Here is a 22,205-nt window from a genome sequence, read left to right on the forward strand (position 1 = left end):
GTGTCGGACTGGGATGCCGAGGACCCAGGTTCCAGACCCCGAGGTTACCAGCTTGAGCACGGGCTCATCTGGTTTGAGCAAAGCTCACCAGCTCGGACCCAAGGTCGCTGGTTCAAGCAAGGGGTTACTCGGCTGCTGAAGGCCCCACAGTCAAGGCACATATGAGAGAGCAATCAATGAACAACTAAGGTGTTGTAACACGCAATGAAAAACTAATGATTGATGCTTCTCATCTCTGTCCGTTCCAGTCTGTCTGTCCCTATCTATCCCTCTCTCTGACTCACTCTCTGTCTCTGTAAAAAAATAAATAAATAAATAAAATTTAAAAAAAAATTAGCAAAGGACCTGAATAGACAGTTATCCATTGAGGACATATAAATGGTCAATAGACACATGAAAAATGCTTAAGGTCACTAATCATCAGAGAGATGCAAATTAAAACCATGATCAGATGTCACCTCACACCTGTCAAATTGGCTACCAGTAAATCAACAAACAACAAGTGCTGGCGAAGATGTGGAGAAAAGGGAATGCTGTGCGCTCTTGGTGGGAACGCAGACTGGCGCAGCCACTGTAAACGCAGTATGGAGTTTCCTCAAAAAATTAAAAACTGTCTTATGACCCAGCAATCCCACTTCTGGGAATATGTTCTAAGAAACCTAAAATATAATTTGAAAGAATATATGCACCTCTATGTTTATTGCATAGCCAAGATTTTGAAGCATTCTAAGTGTCCATCAGCAGATGAGTGACTAAAAAAGCTGTGGTACATTTACACAATGGAATATTTCTTAACCATAAAAAAGAAAGCAATATTACCTGTTGCAACAGCATGGATGAACATGGAGAGTATTATGCTAAGTGAAATAAGTCAGTCAAAGAAGGATAAGTATCATATGATCTCACTTATATGTAGAATCTAATGAATAAAAAATTAACATACAAAATAGAGACTCGTAGATATAAGAATAGACTACAGCTCTCAGAGGGGAGGGATGCTGGATGTAAAAGGTGAAGGTGAAGGATTAACCAAAAACCCCCAGTGACTCATAGACACAGACAACAGTATGGTGATTCCATGAGGGCAAGAGGGTGGGGGAGGTAGGAGAGAGTAACGGGGGATAAAGGGTGATGGAAGGAGACTTGCCTTGGGGTAGTGAACACACAATACAATATACAGATGATGTATGATAGAATTGCACACCTAAAATTTATGTAATTTTATTAGCCAATGTCACCCCAATAAATTCAATAAGTAAAAATATAAAAACACAAAGACTTCAAAGTAAAAAATGTAAGAGAAAGGCTTAGGAGGTATTTTAGTATTCAATCATGTATGTATTTATGAAATTGAATTTTTTCTCATGTGCCCAGGCTTGTCCTAAAAGCATCTCTTTAAAATTTATTTATTTAGAAATCAAATTTAATGGGGGTGACATTGGTCAATAAGAGTACATAGGTTGGCCCTGGCCGGTTGGCTCAGTGGTAGAGCATTGGCCTGACGTGTGGAAGTCCCAGGTTTGATTCCTGGTCAGGACACATAGGAGAAGCGCCCATCTGCTTCTCCACCCTTCCCCCTCTCCTTCCTCTCTATCTCTCTTTTCCCCTCCTGCAGCCAAAGGCTCCATTGGAGCAAAGTTGGCCTGAGCACTGAGGATGGCTCCATGGCCTCCGCCTCAGGTGCTAGAATGGCTTGGCCGCAATGGAGCATCGCCCCATAGGACAGAGCATCGCCCTCTGGTGGGCGTGCCAGGTGGATCCAAGTAGGGCACATGCGGGAGTCTGTCTGACTGCCTCCCAGCTTCCAACTTTGGAAAAATAAATAAATAAATAAATAAATAAATAAATAAATAAATAAAAAGAGTACATAGATTTAAAGTAAACATCTTTATAGCATTTGAACTGTTGATGGTATTGTGTGCCCATCACTCAAAATCAAATAATTTTCTGTCATTGTATATTTGTCCCTCTTTACTCTGCTCCCCCACCCCTCCCTCTGGTAACCACTTCATTTTTATCTGCGCCCTTGAGTCTCCTTTTTAACATATTTCTCATGTATAAGACATGCCTTTTCCAAAAAATTTGGGATCTAAAAACTGGGTGCATCTTATACAGTGGTTGTAGATTTTTTAACTCACATTTCCCACTTTTTTGTGCTTGTTTTTACGCTCATTGATGAAAACAGTGATTGGTCATCAGACACAGATGAGGACGTGCTAATGGATAGGAGTTTTGACAGTGATGAGGAGTTGTATGAATAAAACTTGAGTTCAATAACTTTATGTAGTACATTTTTTTAAATTTCGGGCCCCAAAATTAAGGTGTGTCTTATACATGGGAGCATTTTATACAAGGGGAAATATGGTATATCCACCTTTGTGTGAAATCACATAATTCTTACCTTTTTCTTAATTTACTTATTTCACTCACTATAATGTTCTCAAGGTCCAGCCATGTTGTTGTGAATGGCAATATATCACAATATATCATCATTTCTCATGGCTGAATAGTATTCCATTGTATATATGTACCACATCTTCTTTATCCAATCATCTATCGAGGGACACTTTGGTTGTTTTTATGTCTTGGCCACTGTGAATAATACTGTGATGAAATGGGGGTGCATGTGTCTTTATGTACCAATGTAAAAGCATCTCTCTCTTTTTTTTAATTTTAGTGAGAGGAAGGGAAGCAAAGACAGACTCTCACATGTGCCCCAACTGGGATCCACCTGGCATGCCCACTAGGGGGCAATACTCTGCTCATCAGGGACCCTTGCTCCATTGCAACCGGAGCCATTTTTTAGCACTTGAGGAAGAGACCATGGAGCTATACTCAGCACCTGAGGTCAACCTGCTCCAATAGAGCCATGGCTGCAGAAGGGGAAGAGAAGAGAGACAGAGAGAAGCTAGAGGGGAAGGGGTAGAGAAGCAGATGGGCGCTTCTCTGTGTGTCCTGACCAGGAATTGAACCTGGGACATCCACACCAGGTCAATGCTCTATTACTGAGCCAACCAGCCAGGGCCAAAAGCATCTCTTAATATGTGAAATCTCACTGATAAAAAAATCTTATTGGCTAAAATAGTCTTTTATTAGTCATGGGCTTATATTAGTCATGATTTTACTTGGTTTTTATTAGTAAATTCTATTAAGTTATCAAGATTAATAAGGTTTTAATTAGTATGAGAAATTGGTAGAAACTCCTTATAAAATTCTCAAATTTCAAGAATAGTTTATAAGTGGATACATTTCATTTTAATTCAGTTCACCTATTCTATTTTGGAGTGTTGACCTGGTGTGTCTATGATGAAAGGACATGATAATATGAAGTGGTTTGGTGGAAATTTTGTCTTCCTGTCAACTGCTTCTGTTGAGTGAAAACTGAGTAACTATTTTTCAGATTCCAAGGCAACACAGTCCTCCCTACAACTGCATGGTTTAATCCTAAACAATGACATTTTAAAAAATCATATTATTGGCCTAAATGTAGTTTAACTATAGAGGTGAAAACTGCTTTATCTTGATTCTATTGATTTATTTGTTGTAGAGTATTCGGCATTTTGCTGGTCTTTGTGGATGTGTCCCTAATCATTATTGACCTACTTGTCACCGATGGCACAAAGTATATTCCTTTGGAATATCGTCTGATTTCTTTATCTATTGCTTTATTTTTTTTAATAGATATTCTTCTTCAAGTATATATAGAAGGGTAAGTTTGATTAATATTTATACAAGCACATAAAGCTATTTTTTACTGCTATGTAAAGCATATAATATCCCCCAAATAATATCCAGATCAATCCAACCAAATGGGTCCCTCTTTATTAAAATAATTCTCCTGGAAGGCATGGTCCACAAGAGAAACAATAACCCAAATCATAACTTCTTCTAGATTGTGCTTTAATATTATTTTTGCCACTGGCACTCCACGCTCTGACAATGTATTCTATTATAGATGATTTCTTCAGCAGGTAAACCACTTTAAGGTTTGCAAAATGGGGTCAGACAGGAATGTGTCTACATGCAAAGTATTAAGAGAAATGTATATATGAAGTCTGTATAGATATTAATATTTCATTAATAGTTGAATCTAAATAAAAGCTGGTAATAGACCATGAACAACCCCCTACCTCAGAAGAAATAAAAAACCTTTGTCAAGGTAGACAAAAGATCTGAGGCATCAGTGAGTGTTGAGACTGAGGCAGCAGCTGATTTTCTCTGCTTGCTGGCTTTCTGAGAAGGTTCATAGGATGAGCCACGCCTTGGAGCTGGATTGCTGTGGGGGTCAGGGACTAAATTCCCAAGGCTCGCTTCACACAGAGCATTTCAGAAGGCATTTAGTCTCCCTTGCTGCTGATCTATCCTTATGCTTTGAGTTAAGGACAGTGCCCACGCCCAGTAACTCAGAGGCTAAAAGGGCTGCCCAGAACTGGGAAAAGCTTTCCCTGGAGCACCGGTGCCTGACGCTGGCTGGAGTACCAGTTTTGGGGAGGAAGGTGCAGTGGACAGAAGTTCAGCTTTCATCAGGGATTTTACTCTGGGTACAAAGCCAGACAATAAGTTTGGAGGTCAAAGCAGTGGACCCTTCTCCCTCTCTCCAGCTCCTCTTTTACATACTTCACAGCTCTAGTTGGTCTAAGACTCTAAACTGTGTCGTGTTCAGCCTCCATTACCCAATAGTACTGCCAAATGTCCTCCCTTTCCCTTGCACTTATGTGAAGGCAGTGCTTGCTTCTTGTTCAATGGTTGGCTGTATCTTATGCTTAAATTGCCATGTCGATGCTCTTGTTTTATATATATATATATATTATATATATATATAAAATAATGAATATGAATATTGTCCCCTTAGTCTAGTTTAGAAAATGAATTTTAAATCATTCATTAAAGTAGAATTCTTTATGAGGATTTAATCAAATAACTTTTGTTTTAAAAAATATCCCTATCTCTTCTTTGGGAAGCATCAACTTATATTTCTTTTGTTTTGTGTTATAGGATCCAACCATATTTTTCTGATTTACTTAATTCCATAGATGCTGTCATTATTGTGATGACTCTGCTAATTGATTTCAATTATGCTTTTAATGACTTTGAGCTTTTAAAAGATATCCCCAGGTAAGAAACATAGGATTTATCTCTCTCAAATATTCCCCTCCCCCTTCATTTTCTGTGGCTGTCATTCTGGGTAATCTTTTTAGCTCCTGATTCTGTGTCAGGTAAGTTTCTTGAAAGTGAAATATTCTGATAAATTTCTACATACTTGGAAACTATAGGCTTGGTGGCTCCACGAAGGGTGTATACACTAAGTACCTTTAGCTGAATGAAGCTTCAATCACAAATTCCTTGCACATGAAATTTCTAGGTTTTTCTACAAGAGAATATTGATTTGAGCATATTGGAAATTTGAGTGATTCCAATGATAATTCTCTAGAAAGGAGCAAACGGGACATCAAACTAAGTGACACAAATAGCAACACACTTGCAGTGTGGTGTATTTACAAGGAAGAAAACTGAGGTGAAGTTAGAATGGTTAGGGATTAGGAAACTAAAAGGTGAACGAGACACTGATGGCTTTTTCTTCTTCTCCCTCTCCCTACTCTGGCGCGAGGAAAAGAAGAGTGAATGTGCACTGGGGTGAAGATGTTGGGTGGCTCACTGGGCTTCTTCATTCTTCAAACAGCTTGCTTCTTTCTGCACTCTAGCTTCCCAGGTTTCAATGAGACCTGACATTATTTGATAGACTTTTAAAGTTGTTTGAAAGTAACTGGAGCCAGAAGGGTCGTCTGACCAGCAGCATCAGCATTGCCCAAGAGCTCTCCAAAAATTGAACAAGAGAAGCACCTCAGTCCCCATTCTAGACTTACGGAATCAGCATGCACAGTCAAGTTAGGGAAGCACTAGTCCGACCATTCGTTCTCTGCCATTGTGTTTTTCTCTGATGTCAGGAAAGATAGCCACTAGCTCGCTTGGAAAGTATCTCAGCCTGCTGCCTGCCTGATGTGTTCGCAGCAGCAGTGTGAACCTCTGTTACCGATGGAAGTAACAAGAACCCTCAGTTTGTATAGATGGGGAAAAGACTGAAAAATACTCATCTTAAACGACAAAAGTTAAATCCGTCAATTCTGAGTGTCCATGATACAACTGTTTCTTTAAACGAGAGATTCTCAGCTCTAGCACTGTTAATATTTGGGATCAGAAGTTCTTTGTTATGGGGCTGTCCTGTGCATGGGTAGTTAGCAGCTTTCCTGAACTCTACCCACTGGTGCACATGCCACCTCTTCACACAGTTGTGACGACCAAAACTGTCTTCAGACATTGCCAAATGTCCCCCGTGTGCCCGGGTGGGAAGGTCGGGGATGCAAATTACCCCCAGTTAAGAACCACTGCTCTAAACTCAGTTTCCATGGACAGATCCTGTTTCTGAAGCGAAAATTGATCTTTCTAATTTATTGTTAGATTGGTATTTTTATTTCGAGCTCTACGACTTATCATTCTGATGAGAATTTTTCATCTGGTTTACCAAAAAAGACATCTTGAAAAGCTGGCCAGAAGGATGGTAAGTGGGCAAAACATGTTTATGATTCAGAAAAATGTTGTGTTTTAGGAAATACTGGCAAGTGTTATATATAATGATCTCTATTTTTGTGCTGATTAATGTTTTACAAATTAATGGTTGTTTTAAATGCTCAGGTTTCAGAAAACAAACAACGATACAAGAAAGACGGATTTGACTTAGACCTGACTTATGTTACTGGTTTGTGAAATTTAACTGTTGACTTATGTATATTAATTTCACATTTTTCTTGTATGTGAGTAATTATGTATTTATTTTGTTCTTGTCTTGTCTAAGACATGTTCCTTCAAAGCATTCTTTACCCATGAAGAGGGATGCCACTGTGGTAGTGTGACATATTTGTAGTTCTAACCCTGACAGTATTTTTATCATCTCAAATTAGGTCTACTTGGTTACAGTACGGGAAGTTGAATGGTTTTCAGCTGACTTCATTTGTTTGATTTAGAATTTATTGAGTTCTAGTAGTTATTCTAGGTCCCAGGGATCCCAAGGAAATCTGTTCTTTTCCCAGAACTCCAGAGAATAATGTCATTGCTTTGTAGATATCAGGATTCTGAGCCAGGAGTCCTGGAAAGCATCCTGGGAGTTTTTGCCATCACTGGAGCCCAGATCTCTCTTTTTTATTATTATTTTGGGTGTTTATTTTTTTAATTTATTTAGAATTTAATGGGGTGACATTGGTCCATAGGAACACATAGATTTAAAGTATGCATTTCCATAGCATGTGAACTGTTCATTGCATTGTGTGCCCATTACCCCAATTCAAAATACTTTCCATTAATGTATATTTGGCCCCCTTTACGCCCCTCCTCTCCTAACCCCTCCCTCTGGTAACCACTTCACTTTTGTCTTTATGTCCATGAGTCTTAGTTTTATATCCCACCTATCTGTGAAATCATATCACTCTTAGCTTTTTCTGATTTACTTACTTTGCTTAGTGTAGTCTTCTCAAGGTCCGTCCATATTGTCACAAGTGGCAGTATTTTAATTCCCACCACAGGGGGAGCTCCAGAATGAGGTCAGCACAAATCTGTTTCTTACGGCTGGAACCAATTGAGCTGGGAACACAGGGGAGTTTAATGGTCATTGCATTGGATAATTTAATATATTATCTTGATTATTCTTAGGGTTGGCTAGCTTTTTTTCTGTCATTCTCAACCCTGAAAGTTTTGTGTGTGTGTGTGTGAAAAAAAATCTAATTGTATGTAAATTAAGTTCTCGTATATTACTTATCATCTGTGACGACACTCACAGTTGTAACTCTCCTGACTTCCAGAACGTATCATTGCCATGTCATTCCCCTCTTCTGGAAAGGAGTCTTTCTATAGGAACCCCATTCAGGTAAGAATATTTACCTGACAAATGCTCATATTTCTCAGTAACCATAGACAGAGGAATTTTAAGTTTAAATTGGCCCAGAGATGGAAATAGTCTCCTAAAAATTTATTCATCCAGGTAAAAAATTATAATTGATTGATATAAATAAGCTTTCGCTGTGTTGCACACCACCCAAAATCTTGGTGACTTATAACAGCAACCATTTGCTTAGCTCATGATCATATGGTTTGTGAATTTGTGTTGGCTTTAACTGGGTGCTTCTAGTGATTGCAGACAGGCTCGGTTCATCTCAGCTGGGCTGACTCATCTACTTTCAGGCACCGACAGGGCATCTGAGGATGGGTTGGATGGCTCCATGTGACGTCTCCTTCTCCAGCAACCTCGTTCAGGCTTTTGCACACCTGTGGCGGTGGCAAGGATCCCACGAGCAGTTTTCCCAATACCATTTATTGAAGAGACTGTCATTCCCTCATTGTACATTCTTGCCTCCTTTGTTGTAGATTAATTGACCATGTAAGTGAGAGTTCATTTCTGGGCTATTTTGTGCCATTGATCTGTCTGTTTTTAATGGCATACCATACAGTTTGCTATCAGGGAAGTGTGATATTTCCAAGTTGGTTCTTTCTCAAGGTTGCTTTGGCTATTCAGGGTCTTTTGTGATTCCACATAAGTTTTAGGATTACTTTTTTGGTGCTGAGAAAACTATTTCATTCGTATTTTGGTAAGGATTGCTTTCTGCAGTGTTGACATTTTAATGACATTAATCCTTTCAATCCATGAGCATGATCTATATCCTTCCATTTGTTTGTGTCCTCTTCAGTTTCCTTCTTCAATGTCTTATAGTTTTCCAAGTACAGGTCTTTTATGTCCTCAGTTCAATGTATTCCTAGGTACCGTATTTTATTCTTTTTGATGCAGTTGTAAATGGGACTGCTTTCTTTTTCTTTTTTTTTTTTTTTCTGAAGCTGGAAACAGGGAGAGACAGTCAGACAGACTCCCACATGCGCCCGACCGGGATCCACCCGGCACGCCCACCAGGGGCGGTGCTCTGCCCCCCAGGGGGCGATGCTCTGCCCATCCTGGGCATCGCCATATTGCGACCAGAGCCACTCTAGCGCCTGAGGCAGGGCCACAGAGCCATCCCCAGCGCCCGGGCCATCTTTGCTCCAATGGAACCTTGGCTGCGGAAGGGGAAGAGAGAGACAGAGAGGAAGGCGCGGCGGAGGGGTGGAGAAGCAAATGGGCGCTTCTCCTATGTGTCCTGGCCGGGAATCGAACCCGGGTCCTCCGCACGCTAGGCCGACGCTCTACCGCTGAGCCAACCGGCCAGGGCGGGACTGCTTTCTTAATTTTTCCTTCTGATCATTCTTTTTTGGTATATAGACCTGCAACAGATTTCTATATATTGGATCTGTATCTTGCAACTTGACTGAATTCATTTATTACTTTTAGTAGTTTTCTGGTGAAGTCTTTAGGGTTTTCTATATATAGTGTTATGTCATCTACAAATAATGACAGTTTTATTTTTCCCTTTCCAATTAGGATGTCTTTATTTCTTTTTCAATCTGATTGCTGTGATTAGGACTTCCAGTGCTGTACTGAATAATAGTGGTGAAAGTGGCATTCTTGTCTTATTCCTGATCTTAGAGGAAAAGCACTTAGCTTTTTATAGTTAAATATGATGTTAGCTGTGGAATTTTCATATACAGCTTTCTATACCCATTATGCCAAGAGTTTTCACTATAAATGGATGTTGAGTTTTATCAAATGCTTTTTCTACGTCTATTGAGATTATCATATGATTTTATATTGTTTTTGTTGATATGATGTTTCACATTAATTGTTCTGTGGATATTAAACCATTCCTGCATTGTTGGTATAAATCCCACTTGATCATGTTGTATAATCTTTTTAATGTATTACTAAATTCAATTTTCTAGTATATTTGCATGTATATTCATCAGGGATATTGGTTTTTAATTTTTAATTTTTATTATTTATTTATTTATTTATTTGGTAGTGTCTTTTTCTGGACTTGGTATCCAGGTAGATTGAGTTTGGAAGTGGTTCTTCCTCTTCAGTTTTTTGGAGTAGTTTGAAAAAGATAGATATTAATTCTTCTTTAAATGTTTGGTAAAATTCACCTGTAAAGCTGTCCATTCCTGGGCTTTTGTTTGTTGGGCGTTTTTTTATTACTAGATCAATTTTATTGCTAGTTATTGGTTGTTTGGATTTTCCTGGTTTAGTCTTGGAAGAGTGTGTGCTTCCATAAATTTATCCTGTTTTTCTAGATTGTCCAATTTTTTTGGCATATAAATGTTCATAGTATTTTTAAATAATTTTTTTGTATTCCATGTTGTTCGTCGTAATTTCTCCTCTTTCGTTTCTGATTTTATTTATTTGGGCTCTCTCTTATTTCCTTTTTGTTTCTTTTTTTGCTTGTTTGTTTTGTTTAGTCTTGCTGATTTGTCCACTTTATCCTTTCAAAGAACCAGCTCTTAGTTTCATTGATTTAAAGAAACTTTATTTTGTTCATGTCTCCTCTGATTTCTATAATTCTTTTCCTTTCACTTATTAAATTCTGTTTGTTCTTTTTTAGTTCCTTTAGGTGTAAAGTCAGATTGTTTGTTAGAGACCTGTAACTTATTTTTAGTTTCATATCATGTGGTCAGAAAGGATACTTAATTTCAATCTTCTTAAATTTGGTAAAACTCATTTTGTGCCCTAACATATGGTCTATCTTTGAAAATGTTCAATGTATTATTGAGAAGAATGTATGTTCTGCTGCTTTGGGATTAAATGTTCTGTAAATATCAATTAACTCCATCCAATTTGGTGTGTCATTTAAGGTCATTGTTGTCTTGTTGATTTCTTGTCTGGAAGATTATCCATGTGTTAAAACTCCCTACTGTGACTCTGTTGCTGTCGATTTCCCCTTTAATGTCCATGAAGATTTTCTTTATATGTTTAGGTGCTCCTATGTTGGGTACATAAATGTTTACAAAGGTTATAGCCTCTTGTTGGATTGATCCCATTGGTATTATGTAGTGACCTTCTTTGTCTCATTACAGAACTTCGTTTTGAAGTCTACTTTGTCTGATATAAAAGTATTGCTACCCCACCTTATTTTTTTGTTTCCATTTACATGGAATATTTTTTTCCATCCCTTCACTTTTAGTCTGTGTTTATCTTTTTTCTAAGATAGATCTTTGTAGACAGTATATATACAGGTCATGTTTTCTTACCCATCAACTATCTTTTGATTGGAGTATTTACTCTGTTTACTTTTAAGGTTATCGGTACGTACTTATTTATTGCCATTTTATTCTTTATACTTATAGTTCTCTCTCTCTATATATTTCCTTCTTGCAATACTGGTTTGGTGATAATGAACTCCTTTAGCTTTGTTTGTTCATTTGTTTGTTTGTTTGGGGAGCTCTTTACTTGCCTTCAATAGCCTTGCTGGATAAAGCAGCCTTGGTTATAAATCCTTGCTTTTCATCATTTTGAATATTTTATACACATCCTTTCTGGCCTGAAATGTTTCTGTTGAGAAATCAGCAGGTCCCCAACTTGGGGACCCTGTGGTCAGGCACTCAATGAGGACAATGTGACCCCTACTCTAGAGCCATACCACTAAATCTTTGTCAGAGTATCCAACTGTAGCACCCCCAGGAGGGGCAAGCCTCAGGTTCAGGTTGGATGCATCCAGCTATGCCCTCTGTATGAGGAAGCTCAGGAGAGCAGAGCCACCAGGGCTTGGGAGAACATCAAAAGGTTCATCGGTGAGGGTGAAGCTGGCTAAGTCTGCAGGAGGAGGTCAAGCACTTCATCTCCGCCCTGCTTCACAACCAGCCAAACCACTCAGCACCCATCAGAGACAAGAGACTCCAAAGAGACATGTTCTGAAGATCTCAGCTATGAGCAGCACTTCCTTCTCCCTGTGGTGCTGAGTTTAACAGGGTAGGGCCAGCAGTAGACATTGCTCTGAGGGTTACTCTAATAATCAATTTTTGAACCATTTGATAGTTGTTTTTGTTGCATAGAGACACATGCATGTGTGTTTCAGATGGATAAGTTTTCTGACATATATTAATGTGGTCATCGTAACTGTATTTTAAAAAATAATCACTGTTGCCCTGGCCAAATAGCTCAATTGGTTAGAGCATCACTCTGAAGCACAGAGGTTTCTGGTTCAATACCCAGTCAGGGCACATACAGGAACAGATTGATGTTCCTGTCTCTCTCTCCTCCTCTTTCACTAAAATCAATAAATAAAAATAAATCACTATTTATTTATTATTTATTATTTTAAAAGTTATACACATATACACATTATATGTATATACATGTACACACTTACATATTCATTTTAGGAAAGCAGAAATCATGAAGGAGCCAAAAAAGTCTCCATATTACCACCACTTACCTAAAATTTACTATATTGTGTTTATCTTTTTTATCTTGCATATACAAATAATTATACCTGTTTTTGCATTTATTTATTTAAATAATGTTTAAGAAGATTTTAATATCCAGATAATTATGTAAAGGACATGTTGATTTAGAAACAGACTTATAGCTACAGAAAACATTTTGACCATTGCCAGATGGGAGAAGTGTTGAAGGGGTGGGTGAAAATGGTTAAGTGATTTAGAAGTACAAATTACAGAATTGTCATGGGGAAGTAAAGTACAGGATAGGTCAGTGGCTTCAACCTTTTTACACTTGGGACCAGTGAAAACAGGAGAATTATTCAGGTGACCACTAAGACAGAAATCACCTAGAGCATAAGTGAACTTGACTAAGGTCACTGAATCTATAATCTTCATTCAACATCAGGGTGGTTAACTCTTTCCTGACTGGCACGAAATTTCTGGAAGACCAGTCTGCAAACCAGTGGTTGAAAAACAATGGCATAGGTAATATAGTCAATAATATTGTAATAAAGAGGTATGGTGTCAGATGGGCACAAGAGTTATCAGGATGATCACTTGTATAATGTCCAATCACTAGGTTGTACACTTAAAACTAATATAATATTGTATGACAATTGTTACTGAAAAATTAAAGAAAATTATTAAAAGACAAAAAAATAAAAAATAAAAGAAACTTCACCCTTGCCAGTTGGTTCAGGTGTAGAGCATCAGCCCAGCATGTGGAAGTCCCAGGTTAAATTCCCAGCCAGGGCACACAGGAGAAGCGCCCATCTGCTTCTCCACTCCTTCCCCTCTCCTTTTTCTCTGTCTCTCTCTTCCCCTCCCGCAGCTAGGGCTCCAGTGGACCAAAGTTGACCCGGGCGCTGAGGATGGCTCCATGGCCTCTGCCTCAGGCACTAGAATGGCTCCGATTACAGCGGAGCAACGCCCCAGAGGGACCGAGTATTGACCCTTGTGGGCATGCTGGGTGGATCCCGGCTGGGTGCTTGCAGTAGTCTGTCTGTCTGCCTCCCACCCCCTGCCCCACTCACTGCTTCTCACTTTGAAAAAATACAAAATAACTAAATAAATAATAAAATAAATGTCAATTCAGATTTAGATCTATATATATAATATATAAGAACCATATATTACTGTGAATTAATGATTTGAAACAAATTTACTTACTGCTAGTTAACCATCTAATTTCCTTTTCTGGTAGCTTAAGCAATATGTATCTATAGTAGAGACCAGTCAGAGTGGTCAAGCACAACTTTGTGGGATATTTGAAAACGATCAGTGGGTTAGATATTTCTTGGAATGTACATAACCTCATATTTCCTGATTCCCCCATATAAGGTGCTAAGTAAAGGACAAGTGAATGAAAGGAAATAACCATTTTAGGTTACTCCTAGAAAATGGGTGTGTTGGTGCCATGTGGATATATGTAAGACATGTGACATGTGTTCCCCTTTCTTAGGAAGTTGTGCAGTTCCTGGATACCAAGCATCGAAACCACTATCAAGTCTACAATCTTTGCAGTAGGTACATGACTAGATACTTTGCTCCTACAGATAGAAAACAGATCACTGTACATAAGAAGATGATTCATTTTTACATTTTATTTAATAAGTATTTGGTAATGGTGGGAAGTGAGTTGAGAAATCTTCATCTTGTGCTGGCCCTATTTGGTAAGAAAAGATAGCTCACCCACACAAATGCCCTGTGTAGCAGGCAGGAAGCTGGAGTGGAGGTAGAACTGTGTTAGGAAGGATCTACTCTAGTGATATTAGGTTTAGGAAAATATTTCTGTTTTTCCTGCCAGTTTGTGTATTGAAGACAGACAATTCAACAAATGCATTCTTGAACCCACTAGGAGTGGGGTGTGAGGAGAGTAGGGCTCTATACAAAGTAAAACAAAACCCTGTAGAAAACATTACATTCCAACTTACTACTCTGTCTCTCTTGATTTTTCCTCTTCCTGTTTATTAGACATTTTCAGGAGACAAGTATTTTTGTTGGCCACATTTGCTTCTATTCTGTGGTGTCTACCCTAGCATAATATTAGTAAGTAGTCTGCAAGAAAATAAAAAGTAAGGCCTATTAAACAAATCAAAATAAGTTGGACTTAAGTTACTCAAGATGGACAAACCACTACTCCCCTTATGTTTTTGAGACCCTTAAGCTTCTTTCAGTGTAGCAGGAGCCAGTCAGAAAGTCCTCTAAAGGCAACTGAGAAATTTCTAATAGAAAAGTATAACTTACTCATAGCTTGACAATTTACTATGTTAGGTATAGAGATATGACCTATGTATCATTTATTTTAGGTGAAAGAGCTTATGATCCTAAGTATTTCCATTATAGAGTCCATCGAATCATGATTGATGATCACAATGTCCCCACTCTGAGGTAAGAGTTATGCCAAGTTGGCTGTTAAAACAGAGCTAAATACATTGGGCGTGATTATTTTGGAAAGTCTTTTAATTCAACTAAAAAATCTTACATTTGAAATCAGTGAAATGGTGGAGTTTTCCAAAGAAGCACAGGATTGGATGGCTCGAGATGAAAAAAACATCCTGGTGATTCACTGTAAAGGAGGCAAAGGTAAAAACACGTTTCTTTTTATTTCTCTTTTTCTAAAGAAATTAGAAAAATATATTAAAGTACAAGAACAAGGTACACACTGCTATTAATCAGTATTAATATTTGTTAACATTTTAAAATATTGGCTTCAAAATTAAAGGAAAACAATGAAAGAGGGATGTAGACAAAAAGGAAAGAAGGAAAGAAAACAGGCATAAAAAAATTAAAGAAGATTGAGCATATTTTTTCTTCATTATTGACTATTTGGGTTTTTCCATTTTTGATTTACCAAAGTTATCAGTCAAAATAAAAACTGTGTTTAACTTTAGAAACGGTCAGAGCACTTTAATTTTATTTAAGATTTTTCTTCAACTTTGTAAGACCCCTTTAAGGTTAAAGGAGCCAATAGCAATGCTATTTCATAAACCAAAAACTATCTGAAATATTTATAGTATAATGATACAAAGAAGTTGGTTTCAGTAAGGGCAAATTTTTTATTATTATTAAGTGAGAGGAGGGGAGGCAGAGAGACAGACTCTTGCATGTACCCCAACCAGGATCCACCCAGCAAACCCCCTAAGGGTGATGCTCTGCCCATCTGGGTTGGTGCTCCATTGCTTGACAACTGAGCTATTTTAGTGCTGAGGCTGATGCACTTAGACCAACCAAGCTATCCTCAGTGCCCTGGGCTGATGCTGGAACCAATGGAACCACTGGCTGTGGGAGGACGAAAGGGAAAGAAGGGGAAGAGAGAGGGGGAGAGAAACAGATGGTTACTTCTCTTGTGTGTCCTGACTGGGAATTGAACCTGGGACATCCATATGCCCCACTGACACTCTATCCACTGAGCCAACCACCAGGGCTGAATTGAGTGATTAACTCATAGATTTTTAACCTTTCTCTTTTCTGTTTAACATTTAAAGCTATAAATTTTAGAACTGCTTTAACTACATTCCATACATTTTTATATGTTTTTGTTATTATTTAGTTAAAAATATTTTCTAATTTCAACTGTATTTGTTTCTCTTGCCCATGGGTTACATAGGAATGTACTTTTATTTTCAAACATATGAGAATTTTTAAATTATCTTTTAGTTATTGATTTCCAGGTGTATTGCATTATAGTTAGAGAGAACACTTTGTATTCTGTTAGTTCTCTGAAATTTGTTTAGACTAGTTTTATGGCCCAGAATTTAGTCAATTTTATCAAATGTTTTCTGTATACTTGAAAAGAGTATTTATTGTGCATTGATATGAACAGTGTTCTAAATACACCCATTAGGTCATTGGTTAATTGTGTTATTCAAATCTTCTATATACTTAATGTCATTTTATTTTGGTTTGATTGATTTTTTTTACAATGTAAGTCCTTTTTCTCACTCACTATCATTAGCTTGGAAGTCATATACTCATTTTCTAAAACTTTAGTAATTACCCTAAAGATTTATTTAGCTATTGATTTTTTTTTTAATTTTTATGTTGACCTTGTATCTAGTAATCTTCCTGAACTCCTTTATTAGTTTTAGGAGTTAGTCTACAGATTTAATTGGATTTTTTTATTCTGAAAATAATGAATATTTGTCTCTTCTGTTTTTATCCCTCCACATTTTGTTTCTTCTACTTATGTTAACACACTGACAAAGCCCTTTGATACAGTGTTAAATAGAAGCAATGAATAGTGTAAATTTTTCTGTAGTTTTTGGCTTTAAAGGAAGTACTATCAATATTTAATAGATAATACAATGTACTTGGTAACTTTTGGTAGATTCCTTTCATCAAATCAAGTTAAGGAAATTTCTTAGTTTTTCTTTATTTTTCAAATTATGAATATATACTGAAATTTAGTGAATGCTTTCTCCTGTACTTTTTGAGATGATTGCAAGGTATATCTTTTAATCTTTGAATATGATAGATTGCATTAATATAGATTTCTGATATAAGATGATCCTTGCATTCCTGAGAAAAATGGTACTCTATGATATATATTTTTTTATATTGCTGGATTCACTCTGAAGATATAAAATTCATTTTTAGCATCTATATTCACAAATGAGAGTAGTATAAAGTTATCTTTCCTTATATTTGTGCATTTTGAGGATCAATTATACTAGTGTTATTAAATGAGTTGGGGAATATTCTTTTGTTTACTGTTTTTAAGAAATTATAAGAGACAGAAATTATTCCTTCCTTATGGATTTGGTAGAAATCTCATCTTGTCCTTTTGGGGGGTGGTGATGAGAAATTAAATATAATTTTTAATGCAATGTTATTGTTCTATTCAGGTTTTCCCTTGTAGAGTAAAATTTTTATCTGAATTTTTAAATTTAAGTTTTAAAATGATGACACAAAGTGTTCTTGCAGTGTTTTTATATTTCTATTATGTTTGTAATTTTGCCCTCATTTTTATTTCTAATATCTGTGTCTCCCTTTATAAAATCAGGAGGTGTTTTTTGGGGGGGTATTTTTTTTTATTTTGTTGTTGTTTTTTAATTTAGTGAGAGGATGGGAAGGCAGAGACAGACTCCCACATGGCACCCTGACCAGCAAGCCCACTAGGAAGGATGCTCTGCCCATCTGGGGCCCTGGTTCTGTTGGAACCAGAGCCATTTTTTTTTTTTTTTTTAAGCATCTGAGGCAGAGGCCATGGAGCTATCCTCAGAGCCCGGGGCCAAGTTGCTCCAACTGAGCCATGGCTGCAGGAGGAGAGAAGAAAAGGAGAGAGAGGGAGAGGGGGAGAGGTAGAGAGGTGGAGAAACAGATGGGCACTTCTCCTTTGCGCCCTGACCAGGAAGGAATTGAACCTAGAACGTCCACACACTGGGCAGATGCTCTACCACTGAGCCTACCAGTCAGGGCTTGTAAAATCAGTTTTATAAGAGATTTTATATTTGTTTCTTGGTAAATACCCTGATGGTTAATGTTATTAAGCATTCTATTTTAACTTATGTTTCATTTATTTCTGCTTTAATATGTACATCATTTTTTCTACTTGTTTTGAGTATACAGTACTTGTTTTCTTTTACTACTTTCTTGAATGAAAAATTTTGCTAATCAAATTGTAATTTTTAAACTTTATTATCTATACATTTAAAGTATGTATTTTCCTGTTAATACTGCTTTAGCTAACTTGCAATTATTTTATAGGTGCTGCTTTTGTTTTTCTTTAGTTTTGAATAATTTATGATGATTCTATTAGTTTGTTTAAGTAATTTCAAATATCCCACAATTTTTTAAACACAGAGATTATGTAGAAGTAATTTTTTTTAAAAAAATCAGGATTATTTTTAAATTATATTTTAAATTAGCTAGTATCTAAGAGTTTCAGCCATATTTTATGACTGATTTTTCTTTGTGTTGGTTCTGAGACAGTGATCTAGAGTCAGAGGATGGTCTATTAGCCAGCAGCATGGGCACCAACTAGGAGCCAGTTAGTGGAGCAAAACGTCATGATCACTTCCGACCTACTGCATCAGAATCTGCATTTTAATTAGATCCACAGATGAGTTATATGCTATTGAAGTTTGAGAAACACCAACGGATATGATTGCTCAGTAATAGCTAGAGAGTTTTTTTACCTTTAATTTCTTCCTCCACTTTTTAATTAAAACTTTGCTTCACCCTGGAACTGATTTAACCATTTTTGTCCAGTGTAGCAAAAAGAGAAATGCAAACTTTTAGCATTGGGGGCCCACTGAAAGCTAACCTTTAGGCATGTTTGAGTCCTCTCTCCTTCTACCTAGAGGAGGAAATAAAAACTAATGCCATCCCCTGCATGGCACGTTTTCCTCAGTTCAGCCAGCCCGGCCAGACTGGCAGGAGAGCCAGCAAGACGACTCTCACGTAGTTGGGTCTATCATGTTCAATTCCACAGATACCTTTGACCTCTCACAAACGCATCACACTTTTGTCATACTCATTCCTTCTTCCTTTATTTTCACAAACAGTGCTTTCGCCACACTTCAGTGAGCCAAGGTTATTCAGTAAATCACACTTCTGCCACCATCTGTATCAGAGGTCCCCAAGACACATCTGCCAGATTCGGTGATTTTCCAGAACGCTCATAGGACTCAGCCTGTAGTCATAGTTATGCCTATGACTTATTACAATAAGAGGGTATACATACACCTGAATCAGCAAAGACAAAAGGTGCATGGGGAAAGTCAACTGTAATTGAAAAAGATAAAATTAAAATAGAAAGAAAAAAATTTCTCAGCTTTTCGCCATTTAATATAATGTTAGCTGTGAGTTTTTTTATTTATGGCCTTTTCTTAGGGTTCTTATCATACTTGGATGTTAGATTTTTCTGCATTTATTGATATGTTCATATGATTTTGATCCTTCACTTTGTTTATGTGGCATATAGCATTAATTGATTTGTGAATATTAAACCAACCTTGCATCTTGGAAATAAACTCCACTTGATCATGGCATGTGACTTTTTTATTGTATTGCTGAATTTAGTTTGCTAATAGTTTGGTTTGGATTTTTGGTCTATGTACATCAGGGATATTAGCCTGTAATTTTAATTTTTTGTATTTTTCTGTCTGATTTTGATATCAAGGTAAAACTGGTCTTGTAAAATGAGTTCAGGAGCCTTCTCCCTCTTCAATATTTTGGACTAGTTAGAAAAGAATACATTAATTCTTCTTTTGAATGGTTGGTAAAGTCCACTTATGAGGCCATCTGATCCAGGGCTTTTCTTTGTTGGGTGTTCTTTTTTGTTTGTTTGTGGGTTTTTTGTATTTTTCTGAAATTGGAAATGGGGAGGCAGTCTGACAGACTCCCGCATGTGCCCGACCAAGATCCACCCGGCATGCCCACAAGGGGGCAATGCTCTGCCCATCTGGGGTGTTGCTCTGCTGCAACCAAAGCCATTCTAGCACCCAAGGCAGAGGCCATGGAGCCATCCTCAGCACCCGGGCCAACTTTGCTCCAATGGAGCCTCGGCTGCGGGAGGGGAAGAGAGAGACAGAGAGGAAGGAGGGGGGAGGGGTGGAGAAGCAGATGGGCGCTTCTCCTGTGTGCCCTGGCCAGGAATTGAACCTGGGACTCCTGCATGCCAGGCCGACGCTCTACCACTGAGCCATCCAGCCAGGGTCTGTTGGGTGTTTTTTTTTATTACTGATTCGATTTTATTAGCAGTTATCAATCTGTTCAGACTTTCTGTTTCTTCCTGATTCAGTCTTGGGAGAATAGTATGTTTCTAGGAATTTATTCATATCTTGCAGATTGTTTATAGTTGTACAGCATAAGAGGAGAGGCCACACTGTGAACCAAGGTCAGCTGCTACTGGTGCTGGTCCTGGGACCACTCAGCTAGAGGCATACTCAGCAAGAGGTATGCCAAGGCCAGCTTCTACCTGCCTGGGGCCTGTAGACTTCTGAGAGTCTTCAGATAAGTCTGCAGTGCTGGCGCAGGCTGGCTTCCCATGAAGGTTAGCCACTGAAAGAGCTCAGACAGTGTGTAAATTGGGTGTTGTGAAGGAGTCACCAAGGTGGGGCAAGAGTATTCACCAGATTCAAGTGGTTTCAGATTTGGTGCCTACCTCTGCTGGCATGCTGTGTGGGAGGCAGGTTCAAAACAAGAACAATGGCAGCTGCTATCACTTCAGTCTCTTCTGGTCCTCTCCCTGAAGCCACACAATTCAGTTCCTACATATATGTCACTGGCACTTTTCAAGCTGTTGTCCCTTTTCTGGGGCTTAGGATGAGTGTTTGTGGGAGAGTGAGTCTGTGCTTGGGCCCTTTAAGAGAAAGCTTGGGTTTCCAGCAGCCCTCCATCTCATCTGGATGGAAACCCTGCTGCTTTTCACAGGCAGATATTGTGGGGACTTCTTCTCTTGGTACTGATGCTCCAGGCCAAGAACCTGGTATAGGGCTGCAACTCCTTGCTCTTCAGTAGCTCTACAGCTAAAGTACATTTCCCAATTCTCAAACACTACACGTGAGTGTGGGACCAATCTGTTTCTCATTTCCATCCTTGTTACTAATCTTGACGTGGCTTTTTCTTTATATCCTTAGTTAGAGAAGTTCTGTTCAGGTTGTCTTCAGATGATTCTTCAGGGTGATTGGTCTATAGTTGTAATTTTAATGTAATTATGGGAGGATGTGAACACAGCTTTTACCTGCTCTGGCACCTTGATTGGAAGTTGTGTTATAAATTTTTCATCATTTTGCATTCGATCTTTCTGTATCATTTTGGTTTAAGTCTCTTGAAAGAGCATGTATTTGTATTATTAAAAAATACAATATCAGAATCTACATTTTTAATGTATTTATTATGATTGTAGACATATTTGGACTTATTTATGGCATTCAATTATGTCTTTTATATTTGTCACAATTTTTCTGTGCTTCTTTTTATCTCCTTTCCTGCATTCTGTGGATTATATCATCCCTTTTTTCCTTATAATAGTTTATTTTGAGTTTCTTGACTTTGACTGCTACTTACCAGTTTGGTTCCTCTCCCCATTTCTGATCCTCTGAGTCTTTCTTGCCTTTTTTTTTAGTTGAGCCATGTTTCTTTCTCCATCATTTCCATGTATTTGATATGGAGGTTGGGGTTTTTCTTTTCCTTTTTCTTTTTTTGCCTTTTAATAACTTTATTATTTTTTTTAAAAAACGTTTTATTTAGAAAATTAAATTTTAACAGGATAACATTGATCAATAAGAGTAGGTTGGGGTTTTTCCAATCTACCTTTGGTGTTCAAACCACCATCTTGAGTTATAAATAGTCTTTTTAACTTAATCATCTTTGTTAGATTTACTAAACTCTAATGCAAATCGTGGCCATTTAATATTATCAGGACACTTATAGGCAAAGTCTTTAGAATTTTTTATTTACTAGAATAAACAGTTTTCACTTATAAAAAAAATGGTGGAAGAGAAACTTCCTTACCAAGTTTGCCAGATAAATACCAAAATATCTGAAATGAAGAAAATATAAATTCCAACAAAGGAAACTCCAAAAACAGTGACCCAGTTACAGTAAAGAAATACTGAAGAAAACAGGGCAGTCAAGCAAGCCTGTAGGTGTCTGGAAAAAGACACAAAAGAGCTCAGAACTAAGATATATAAATTGATTGATTGATTTCATAAATTTATACATATCAACTGTGAAATCTACTTTCAAGAGATAAATAGTAACATCTGTAAGATAGAATTTTGAGATAAAACTGAAAAGCCATAATAAACTTAAAAATGCTGTAGAACAGTGTTCTTCAAAGTTTGTATATTATTATGACATAGCGGGATTATTAATATTAAATTGTCCCTGATTTGGATCTTAAGACT

General features: G+C 37.6%; 1 protein-coding gene across 1 annotated transcript in view; it reads left to right on the forward strand.

The window, feature by feature from the left end:
* The first annotated feature begins 514 nt into the window (after positions 1 to 514).
* The window catches only part of LOC136404219 (phosphatidylinositol 3,4,5-trisphosphate 3-phosphatase TPTE2-like), a 48,114-nt gene continuing 26,423 nt past the window's right edge, over positions 515 to 22,205 (forward strand). The window contains exons 1-9 of the mRNA XM_066383619.1: positions 515 to 573; positions 3,548 to 3,709; positions 4,996 to 5,115; positions 6,457 to 6,556; positions 6,691 to 6,754; positions 7,851 to 7,915; positions 13,811 to 13,871; positions 14,658 to 14,739; positions 14,846 to 14,934. Of these exons, the coding sequence (XP_066239716.1) occupies positions 515 to 573; positions 3,548 to 3,709; positions 4,996 to 5,115; positions 6,457 to 6,556; positions 6,691 to 6,754; positions 7,851 to 7,915; positions 13,811 to 13,871; positions 14,658 to 14,739; positions 14,846 to 14,934 (802 nt within the window). The remainder of the gene's footprint in view (positions 574 to 3,547; positions 3,710 to 4,995; positions 5,116 to 6,456; positions 6,557 to 6,690; positions 6,755 to 7,850; positions 7,916 to 13,810; positions 13,872 to 14,657; positions 14,740 to 14,845; positions 14,935 to 22,205) is intronic.

This window comes from Saccopteryx leptura, chromosome 4 (assembly GCF_036850995.1).
Source record: "Saccopteryx leptura isolate mSacLep1 chromosome 4, mSacLep1_pri_phased_curated, whole genome shotgun sequence".
Taxonomy (NCBI): Eukaryota; Metazoa; Chordata; class Mammalia; order Chiroptera; family Emballonuridae; genus Saccopteryx; species Saccopteryx leptura.